At 41.2% G+C, this 11,701-nt stretch overlaps 1 protein-coding gene across 1 annotated transcript; it reads left to right on the plus strand.

Annotated features, from left to right (window-relative positions):
* The first annotated feature begins 9,563 nt into the window (after nt 1-9,563).
* Nucleotides 9,564-10,053, plus strand: LOC101957376 (cytochrome c oxidase subunit NDUFA4). The gene has a single exon (XM_005335806.5). It carries the CDS (start codon nt 9,636-9,638, stop codon nt 9,882-9,884), a length of 249 nt encoding a protein of 82 aa, XP_005335863.2. The 5' UTR covers nt 9,564-9,635; the 3' UTR covers nt 9,885-10,053.
* Nucleotides 10,054-11,701: the final 1,648 nt, after the last annotated feature.

Here is an 11,701-nt window from a genome sequence, read left to right on the forward strand (position 1 = left end):
TTATATTTTTATTTATGACTTTAGTTAATGACTTTAGTCTTCTTCATATCTCCAGTCCTTGGTAAGATATAGACAATAATAAATATTTAATGGATAAAAGCTAAATGATGGCCACACATGGTGGCACATGCCTATAATCCCAGCAACTCCCATTTCTGGACACTTTCCCCCAAATTTCGGCAACTCGCCAAAGCTTTGTTGAGAAACAGAAAATTGAGATTTGCCAGAATTGCTGCGGCCCTGCACTTGACCAGCCTGATCAGATCTCATGTCTCAATGGCCCCATTCGGTCAATGGCGTTATCACTTTCCAAGGAAGGAGACCCCAGAGGGGGACAGCTTCTTAACCAAGGTCACACAGCTGTGGAGTCAGGGTTCAAATGTGGAGTTAGTGATTGCAGAGGGACGCTTATTTGTGCTTATCTCTAGGAAGTGCGGGGGGGTGGGGTGGGGGGCGGGTAGGCAGAAAAGGAGACCAAAAATTGTAATCCATTGAAAAACTAAAAACAAATGATTTGGGAATCCAGAGGGAACAGAGAATTATTACCCCCGCCCCAGAGGATTTGTAAAATCTCCTGGAGGAGGAAAGACGCCTGAAGTACAATTCCCGGGCCCCCTCGGAAATTTTCCCATAGAGGAAAGATTCCCAGCTTTAGCCCTGGGATGCTGGCTCAGCTGCGGAGACTCCTTAGGCAAGACATAACTTCAGTTTAGCTTCTTTAAAACACTATCCTTGGAAATATGACCCTAGTCCAAAGACTCTAAGCCTTTCAATAAGGAGATCTGTTTGAAAAATATGTCCTTTCATTTTTCCATTCCCCCATTTTATTGAGCGCTTGCTGCATGCCCGGCACTGAGCTGGGAGACCCAAGTGAGCATGTCCGAGAGGTCAAGCATGTCCGAGGGGTCGCTGACCTCGTGGAGCTTCTACTATCAGAAAAGTCAGAGGATTGCACTGTTACAATGGAGTACAGGGTGTTGTAAGAGTGTAACTATGAAAGGCTAGGATGGCTCACGGAAGGTGGATCCAGCCTAACCTAGGCCTCTGAAAGAGAGGGTGACCTTAAGGTGCAACGAGAAAGAAGAATGAAAATTAGTGAGAAACAGAAAAAAAACAATCATCATGAGATCTGAAGCTGCTGGCTGGGCATGGTGGCACACACCTGTAATCCTAGCAACCTGGGAGACTGAGGAAGGAGGATCCTAAGCTTGAGGCCAAGCTCAGCAATTTAGTGAGACCCAGCTGCAACTGAAATAAATAAATAAATAAATGGGAGGGAGCTGGATCCCATGAGGATGGAGGTAAGATCTACTTAAACATCATAATAGTACAGTCATTTATTGAGCATTTTCTATGGGCCAGGCATTACTGTGGGCATTTTACAGTGTCACATTTAATCATCACAGTCTCTTCAATAAGTGTGATTTAGCACCTACTATGCCCTATGCACTATTTTAGAAACTGGGGATTGAACCCAGGGGTGCTTAACCACTGAGCCCACATCCCCAGCCCTGTTTTTGTATGTTATTTAAAAACAGGGTCTCACTGAGTTGCTTAGGGCCTTGTAAGTTGCTGATGCTGACTTTGAACTTTCGATCCTCCTGCCTCAGCCTCTGGAGCTGCTGGGATTACAGGTTTGCACCCTGCCCAGCTATTTTAGGAACTTTAACAATGAACAAAGATCTCTGCCCTTGGGGAGCCCAGCAGAGGGGGGAAGTAGACACACAATAAGTAAATACAACAATAACTGTAGATGATATGGGCTGTGGACAAAAAGAAGGAAAGGCAGGTAAAGAGTCCAAGGGTGACAGACGAAGTTGCAGTATTATGTAGGATATTATTCAGGCAGAAGCTTTGGTAAGAAAGTGAGATTTGATACATGAAAAAATGTTCAACATCATTAGCAACTAAGGAAATGCTAATCAAAACTTACACCATCGGGGGGGTGGGGATGTGGCTCAAGCGGTAGCATGCTTGCCTGGCATGTGTGCGGCCCAGGTTCCATCCTCAGCACCACATACAAACAAAGATGTTGTGTCCGCTGAAAACTAAAAAATAAATATTAAAAAACTCTCTCTCTCTTAAAAAAAAAAACAAAAACTTACACCACCAGAAGGGCAGTGATCAAGAATACAAATAAGAAAAGCTGGGGCTGGGGATGTGGCTCAAGTGGTAGCGCGCTTGCTTGGCATGCGCGCAGTCCGGGTTCGATCCTCAGCACCACATACAGACAAAGATGTTGTGTCCGCAGATAACTAAAAAATAAATATTAAAATTTAAAAAAAAATAAGAAAAGCTGGAGAAGATGTGGAGAAAAAGATACTTTTTCCTGCTGGTGGGATTGTAAATTAGTGTAACCACTATGGAAATCAGTATAGAGGTTCCTCAAAAGACTGAGCATGGAACCACCACATGACCCAGATATACCTTAACTCCTGCATATTTATCCTGAAGAATCAAAGTCATCATACTATGGTGATCCATGCATACCCATGTCTATAGCAGCACAATTCACAACAGCCAAACTATGGAACCAGTCTAGATGTTCATCAACAGATGAATAAATAGGGGAAATACACAGTGAAGTTTTATTCAGCCATAAAGAAAAAATAAAATTATGTAATTTGCAAGAAAATGGATGGAACTAGAAACCAGTATGTTAAGTGAAATAAGCCAAGGTCTTATGTTTTCTCTCATATATGGAAGCTAGAAAGGAAAAAGGAAAAGGTGGAGGAGGGATCTCATGAAAAATCAAAGGAAGTTCAGTGGAATAGTGGAAAGGAACTGGGGAGAGGGAGGAGAAAGGGAAAGGGAAAATACTGGGGAACAATACTGGGCAAGTCATGTTGTTATATTGTATGCATGTATGAATCTGTGACAAGTCCTGCCATTATGTGTAATGGTAATGCACTAATAAAAATTGTGGGGGAAAAAGTGAGATTTGAACAAAGACATGGAGAAAATGAGGAACTGAGCAGATAGCCATGGAAAAGAATATTTCAGGCAAAGGAAACAGCTGGGTAATGGATTGAGCAGCAGCAAGGGGCCAAGGTGGCTGGAGTGGAGACAGCGAGAGGCAGAGCAGCAGGAGAGTATCTATTTATTTACTTATTTTTGGTGCAGGGGATGGAACCCAGGGCCTTGCATGTGCTAGGCAAATAAATGCTCTACTACTGAGTTACATCTCCAGCCCTTTATGATTAACTTTTTGAGAAACCGCCAAACTGTATTGCACAGTAGCTGTACCATCTGATATTCCCTCCAGCATGTACAAGGGTTCCAGTCTCTCTACCTCCTTGCTAACATTTGTATTATTTGATTTTTATTTTTGCAGTGCTGAGAATTGAACCCAGGGCCTCTAATATGCTAGGCAAGTGCTCTACCACTAGGTTATATCCCTAATCCAATACCTGTATTTTACTTCATTTTTAAAGTTGTTGTCCTAGTCATTAAAAAATAGTATTAATTGTGGTTTTAAATTTTTTTGTAGTTGTAGGTGACAGAATGCTTTTATTTATTTTAAATATATATATATATATATATATATATATTTAGTTATAGTTGGAAACAATACTTTTAATTTTATTTATTTAATTTTATGTGGTGCTGAGGATCAAACCCAGTGCCTCATGCACTCTAGGCAAGCGCTCTGCCACTGAGCTACAGCCCCAGTCCTAATTGTGGTTTTAATTTGCATTTACCTACTAATGACATGGAGCACCTTTTCATGTGCTTGTTGGCTATTTGTGTGTCAGTTTGGAGAAATGTCTATTTAAGTCCTTTGTCAATTTTTTGATAGAGTTGTTTGTGTTTTTGTTGTTGAGTTGTGTGTGTGTGTGTATCATATATATATATATGATATGACATACTTTTAAAAGGGCCACCAAAGACTTCTCTGTTGAGAATACTAAATACCAATGAGGGGCAAGGTAGGAAGGATATTTTTTTAGAAGGTTTACAGGTTGTCTAGGCAAGAGATGATGGTCACTCATCACTGCGGTATAGATGGAGGTGGTGGGGATGCTTAGAGATGATGTACTTGAAGGTCCACTGAACATGATTACCTGGAGGACTGGGTGTGGAGATAAGAAAAAGAGGAGTCAAGAATGATTTCCTGGATCTTGGTCTGGTCTTGATGTGAGATGTTTCCCCAAAGCTCCTGTGTTAATGCTAGAAAGTTTGGAGGTAAAATGATTGGATGGTGAGAGCTGTAAGCTAATTAGTCCATCCTGGTTTGAATGGACTACCTGGGTGGTAACTGCAGGCAGGTGGGGCATGACTGGAGGAGGTAGGTCACTGGGGTGTACCCTGGAAGGGTTCCTCCTTGTGCTCCGCACCTTCCTGGCTGCCATGAACGACGCTGCGCTCCTCCACCGTGCCCTCTGCTGTAATGTTCTGCCTCACCTTGGGACCAGAGCAATGGATTGGCCAACCATGGACTAAACCTCTAGAACCGTGAGCCAAAATAAACCTTCCCCCCTCTAAGCTGTTCTTGTCAGGTATTTTGGTCACAATGACCCAAAGCTGACTAACACAGCTAGAGTGGTATAGATGCAAGTGGTGGGAAGTGCTTGGAGATGATATATGGGAAGGTCAACTGAACATGACTTCCCAGAGGTCGGGATGTGAGATAAGAAGGAAAGGAGTCTAGAAGGATTTGCTGGATCCTGAGCCACTGGAAGGACGGAGTTACCATCATCTGAGATGACAAGGTTATAGGATGAGCAGTTTTGAAGGTAGAAGTGGGGGAAAGATCAGGAGTTCAGTTTTTGACCAGTTTAAGATTTCTGTTAGACATCCACGAGGAGATGTCAAGTATTCTGGAGTTTGGGAAATGAGATCCTCATGGGAGAAGAGAACTAAGAATCAAATCTGAGACATTCTTTCATTAAGAGCTGGGGAGGAGGAAAGGGTTCATCAAAGGTGAGTGGGAAAGAGTGAGATGAGAGGAAACCACCTCATGAGAGCATTGAAGGCAAATGAAAAAATGTTCTTGAAGGATGAGGGTACGGTAGTTATATCAGTGCTACCTTAAGGTCAAGCAGGACAAGACCCAAGAGTCCACCATTGGATTTAGCAGTGAGAAGGTCGATGTTTCTCTTACTGTGAAGAGTGAGTGGTGAAATGCTGGGGGCAAAGGCTGAATAGGAATTGGTTTAATATAACAAGCATAAACTACTTATTTCAGGAGCTTTGCTGTAAAGGCTAGCAAGAAAAAGGAACAATGGGAATTGGTGTCAAGAGAAGGCTTTTGTTTCTTTTAAGATTGAAGACAGCACATTTGTATGTTAATTGGAATGTTCAGATAGAGGGTAGAAAATTGAAATGGGAGAATTACTGGAACAATATTTAGAGAGAGAATGGAATCTATTGTAACTGAAGGGGTTATTATTATTATTATTAGCAGTGCTGGGGATCAAACTGAGGGCTTTATACATGCTAGGCAAGCCCTCTTCCACTGAGCTACACCCTCAGCCCATATCATTGTTCCTTTTTATTTGTTTGTAGTCCTGGGAATTGAATCCTGGGGCACTCTACCACTGAGCTATATCCCCAGTACACTTTTATTTTTTGTCTTGAGACAGGGTCTCACTAAGTTGCTGAGAGTCTTGTAAAGTTGTTCAGGCTGGGCTTGAACTTGGGATCCTATTGCCTGGGCCTCCCGAGTTACTGGGATTACAGCCACCATGCCCAGCTGTATCAGTATTTTTAATTTGCTGTAAAAAATAAGTGAAGTTCAAAGGAATTATCACCTTTGTGCAAATTCAGTCCAAATGACTGAGTCAGAGTTAAAAATCAGGTTCCCACTGAGCATGGTGGTGCATGCCTGTAATCTCAGTGATTCAGGATTCTGAGGCAGGCAGTTTGCAAGTTCAAAGCCAGCCTTCAGGAACTTAGCAAGTCCCTAAGCAATTTGGTGAGACCCTGTCTCTAAATAAAATATAAAAAGGGTTGGGGATATGAGTTAGTGGTTAAGTACTCTGAGTTCAATCCCTGGTAGGCCCACTCCCCAAAATAAAATTCAGGTTTTCTTGACTGTAAATTTCTGACCTTCAACAGCAAGTAGAAATGTAGTTACTGCTCATTCTCTTTGAGCTGATTATCTCACTTCTAGGAATCAGTCCCAAGAAAATAATTTGAAATACAGAGGCAGCTTGAAGCCCAACACTGTTTTATGTGCAAACAAACAAACAAAAACCCCTATATTGAGGAATAGCACACAGCCTTACCTGCTAATGGAAACAAACCCTGGAAGGAAGCAAACATAAAGGTGACCTCATCTTTTGGGCACTCTTCCAGGCCCTTTCCTCCTCACATTGGCCCATCCAAAGGTGTCTGTGTGGGAGACAGCATGATACTGTGATTCAGACCTGAACAATGGATTAAGATTCCAGACCTCCTTACCTCCCTTCTTGGGGTCTTGATTTAAACTCTGGTTATGGGAAGAGAAAATTCAAGATCTCCAGGCTGCCCCCCAGGGGAGCTGGAATGGTCAGATACTGCCACCTGCTGGCAGGTTCCAGCTCTGCCTGGCCTGGGTCAAGGACAGGTATGCAGTGTTGCCTTCCCAGAGAGTAGTCGCACTTTAAGCTTACTGCCAGGAATACTGCTGTAATGACAACCACTCTTCCTCCATAGCAATGCTCCTAAGGCTTCTCTCAGTGCCTGGCATTCCTCCACTAGAGTTAAGGATGGCTTCTCTCCATAGGAGAGGAAATAAGGAGTTTCTAACCACTTGGCATGAAACAGGTTATTTTCTGCTAGGGAGTTTCAGCAATATGAGGACATCTGATTTGGGCAGAAAGGTCACTTTAGAGAGAGAAGCAGGGAGCATATCGAAGGCAGGCTTAAAAACAGAGTAGGGGTCAGGGGTGGAGCTCCGTGGTAGAGGACGTGCTTAGCATGTACAACATCCTAGTTTCATGGGCTGGGGTTGTGACTCAGTGGTAGAGCACTTGCCTAGCATGTGTGAGGCACTGGGTTCGATCCTTAGCACCACATAAAAATAAATAAACAAAATAAAGGCATTGTGTCCATCTACTAGGAAAAAAAAAGCGTGTGTGTTTAAAAATCAAAAGGTTAAAACAAACAAACAAACAAACAAACCCAAATCCTGGTTTCAATCCCTAGCATCTCCTGCCCACTCAAAACCCACAGATCATTTTCTCATTATTTTTGTTTTTCTTACAGCAAAAATAATAGTTGTTCATTAAAGATAATCGAGAGATTAAAAAAAGCCATAATCTTACCATCCAAAGATAGCCTACATTAACATTATTCTTTTTTTTTTTTTTAGAGAGAAAGAGAGAGAGAATTTTAATATTTATTTTTTAGTTATCGGTGGACACAACATCTTTCTTTGTATGTGGTGCTGAGAATCGAACCCGGGCCGCACGCATGCCAGGCGAGTGCGCTACCGCTTGAGCCACATCCCCAGCCCCATTAACATTATTCTAATACATCATTCTTTCATTATATAACACCAGCAACAATAATATTTATAGAGAACTTATATGGAACACTTATACTTGTGTTTCGTTGCTTTTTTTTTTTTTTTTTTTGGTGCTGGGGTGGAAACCATGGTTTTGCACATGCTAAACACATGACACCCTGTCACTGAGCCATACTGCCAACCCAACATGTACTTTATTTGCAATAAATGGAAACTTACTGCAACTATTATTTTATCAAAACTTAATTTATTATGAATATCTTTCTATGCAATTAAATATTCTTCTTAAGTCATTTTAAAATAACTTCATCAAATTCATTACATGACAATAGTATAATTTGCTTATCTAATTACCTATTGTAATTTAGGTTGTTTCTAATCTTTACAGCAGAGCATTGAGATTGTTTTCTAAAACTTAAACTCCAGATTAAATAGTGATGTAGATTTTTAAAAATTTTGATAAATATTATAAACTTGCTTTCCGTTGAGAGATCAGTTCATGCTTTTAATTGTTATGTAGATGAGAAACTCTTACCTGCCAAGTCAAGGAACCTGTTTGGATTCCAGTTGGCTGAATTTAGTTGCCTACAAAAGAAAACAAATGATGGAAAAAGTCGGGGCTGGGGATGTGGCTCAAGCGGTGGTGGGCTTGCCTGGCATGCACTGGGTGCTGAGTTCCATCCTCAGCACCACATAAAAATAAAATAAAAGATGTTGTGTCCACCGAAAACTAAAATAAAAATATTAAAAAAAAATCTCTCTCTCTCTATAAAAAAAGGAATCTATTTGCAGTTTTGGCCAGAACTGAGGAGAACAGCTGAATTATGTCCACCAGTGCTTTATAAGCAGTTATTTTATAGAAACAAAACTCAGGAAATTACAAAGGTAGATTTAGCTTGGCTGTACCAGTCAGAAAGGTCTCAGTTTCAGTTTCCTTCAAGCCCACCTGGGCCAGGGCTTAGCTTCTCAATTTCAATTCTCAGCAGGAGGAAACACAAGGTGCAGAAAACCAATGATCAGGAAATTGCTTTTAATGTTATAGGGGCTCTGTTTCAAAACTGTTGAATCTTAGAATCTACCTATGTAGGTCATGCAATACTTTAAAAAGGGGACATATTCTGAGAAATGTGCCTTTGGTGATTTCGACATGTGTGAACAGCATAGAGTGTATTTCCATAAACCTAGATGGGATAGCCTGCTACATACCTAGGCTGTGTGGAATATAGCCTATTGCTCCCAGGCTACAAAGTTGTAGGGTATGTTACTGTGCCAAATACAAAGGCAGTTGTAACACACTAGTATTTAGGCATCTAAACATAGAAAAGGTACAGTAAACATATAGTAATAAAAATAAATGGTATGCGTGTATATGATATTTACCATGAATGGAGCTTGCAGAATCAGAAGTGCTGTGGGCAAGTCAGTGAGGGATTAGAGAGAGAATGTGAAGATTTAGGACATTATTGTCCAGGCTGGGGATTTTAAAAACACTCTCTATATAGGCTACCTTAAATTTATAAAATTATTTTCTTTCTTTAATAATAAATCATCTTAAATATAAGGTCAAGTCAATCTAAAAAATTAGAAAAGTTATAGTAAGATGTAGACTTATAGGAAATTGTAACATTTATTGCTTTTTAAAACTCTTTGATTCTTTTTTAATAACACAGCTTAAGACACAAACATGTACAATGGTATAAAAATGTTTTTCGCGTTTTTTTCTATTATTAATTTAAAAAAATTTTTTTAAACCAGTGGCTCTGGAGGCTAAGGCAGGGGTATCTCAAGTTCAGAGCTAGCCTCAGCAATTTAGCAAGGCGCTAAGCAACTTAGTGAGACTCTATATCAAAACAAAAAAATAAAAAGGGTGGAGGATGTGTGACTCAGTGGTTAAATGCTCCTGGGTTCAATCCCCAATCCAAATTAAAAAAAAAATTTTTTTTAAATGTTTTTGTTGGGCTGGGGTCATGGCTCAGAGGTAGAGTGCTTGCCTAGCATGCGTGAGGTACTAGATTCGATCTTCAGCACCACATAAATATAAAATATAGATATTGTGTCCACCTATAACTAAAAAATAAATATTTAAAAAACTGTTTTTGGATCTTGGGTGCAGAGGCTGCTTGGTCTTGGGCCTGATAGGTTTTTATTATCTGGTTTTGGGCCAGAGGCCTCTATTGCTAACATGCTCCGCCAGATCCTTGGTCAGGCCAAGAAGCATCCAAGCTTGATTCCCCTCTTCGTATTTATTGGAGCAGGAGGTACTGGAGCAGCACTGTATGTGATGTGTCTAGCATTGTTCAATCCAGATGTCAGTTGGGATAGGAAGAATAACCCAGAACCCTGGAACAAACTGGGTCCTAATGATCAATACAAGTTCTACTCAGTGAATGTGGATTACAGCAAACTGAAGAAAGAAGGCCCAGACTTCTAAATGAAACATTTCACTGTAAAACTGCTTATGATGAAGGTCTTTGAGAAGCATCCGCACAATTTTCCACTTAACCAGGAAATACTTCTCCTTTAAATGCATGAAATCATGTTGATTTGTTGGAGTTTATTACACTGATTAATAAATCTCTGAAACTTGAAAAAAATAACAACTGTTTTTGTTAAAAACTAGGACACACACACACACACACACACATTAGCCGAGGCCTACATAGGTCAAGAACTCTCTTATCCCCTCATTTTGTCCCATTGGAAGATCTTCTGGGGCAGTATTGTTACCGCTGTTGACCGGTGACGAGTCCTCGCTTCCCCCATGTTGAAGAATAACACCAGAGAAGCACGCTGAGGCAAGGTCAGAGTGGAAAATTAGAAGTTTATTAAAGGACAGCAGAAAAGACTTCTCCTGGAGGAAGAAGGGGACCCAAGAGGTGGAATCCGTCGAAGGGCGAATGTGTTTCCCTTTTTATAGTTTTTGGTGATGGAATGTAGGTGGGAAGGGTTGGGACACAGGTGGGCCAAAGAAGTAAACTGGGCATTTCCAAGTCAAGTTTGATGTTCATTAACATTTCTTTGGGATGGGCCATCTCCAAATCTGTTGGGGGCTGTTTCCTGGGCTTCATTAACATTCCGAGAGTTGCTCAGCTTTTCCAGAAATTCATTCTCAACATGGCCTCCATTTTAGATTTCACTCGATATTAGACCCGATTTACCTAACTACACTGACTACCTAACTTTAAATCTGGCTTCAGTGTCATGCAAGGAACTGTGCTATCAATACATCCTTCTGGAACATTCCTGAAGGACCTACCCTAGGGTCATCTTCAACAGGTTTACTCTTTGCAGAAGTATGTTCATGGTGATTTGCTTGGTTTGTTCATTTTCTCATCATAGATTTGCCTATCAGCACTTAATGTACCATTGTAAGGGACTGGCGAATGACGGAGGAAGAGACCACCAAGAGACCGACTCATGCAATAGCAAAAGGGGGTTTATTGAGGATCTAGTGCGCTGGGGCTCCGTGCTCACTCAAGAAGGGAGAGTAGCCCAGAGCCCCGAGCAGGGGTTGAGCAGTGCTTAAGTACACTTTTTGGGGGGGGCTGGGGCTTTGCATACATCAGAGCAAATCATCATGAGGCAGGAAAATCAAACAACAACTCTCAAACATGATTAGCGCATTCATTGGCGGGAACAGGTCAGGCGGGAGTGATAGGTCAGTCCTAAGGAGGGGGATACTTTCAAACTGATTGGTTTGGGCCCTGAGGTGCCTACGTGCCAAGCTGCACAGGGTCCAGGTTGTTAAGCAACTAAGTGGTCAGGGGGGATTTGACACATATCTAATAGGTAGTTCCGGGAATTGTCTTAACTGCCACAGGAATTTCAGGTTCTGAGTGCAGTTTAGAAACTTTACAATACCTAGTCCTTTACATTTTAACTTCAGCTTCTTTTATCCTTTCACCATGAGCATTCCTTTCCAACCTTTCAGTGTTGGGGTCCTTGTTTCCCAACTTATTGAGGAGCTTGTTGAGGTCTGTAAAAAGCTTCTGCCAAATCCTTTACTTGAAGGTTCTCTTTCTTTTGCAGTTTCCTTTTTTCTTGAAGGTTCTCTTTCTTTTGCAGTTTCCTTTTTTCTTGCCTCTTGTTTAGTTATGCATTGTTATGTTGTAGTTTTAACAACTCTGCACTGGCCAGTTCCTCGGGAAACACCTCTAGGAGTTCCCGATGTTGTGGGCATCCACACCCAGGTTAAAGTTGTTTGCCGTCTCCACCACAGCCTTGTGGATCTTTGCAACATATTCATCC

This window comes from Ictidomys tridecemlineatus, chromosome 1 (assembly GCF_052094955.1).
Source record: "Ictidomys tridecemlineatus isolate mIctTri1 chromosome 1, mIctTri1.hap1, whole genome shotgun sequence".
NCBI classification, from domain to species: domain Eukaryota; kingdom Metazoa; phylum Chordata; class Mammalia; order Rodentia; family Sciuridae; genus Ictidomys; species Ictidomys tridecemlineatus.

Excerpts from the sequence above, each read along its gene's own strand:
- LOC101957376 (XM_005335806.5), top strand. The coding sequence starts at position 9,636 with ATGCTCCGCCAGATCCTTGGTCAGGCCAAGAAGCATCCAAGCTTGATT.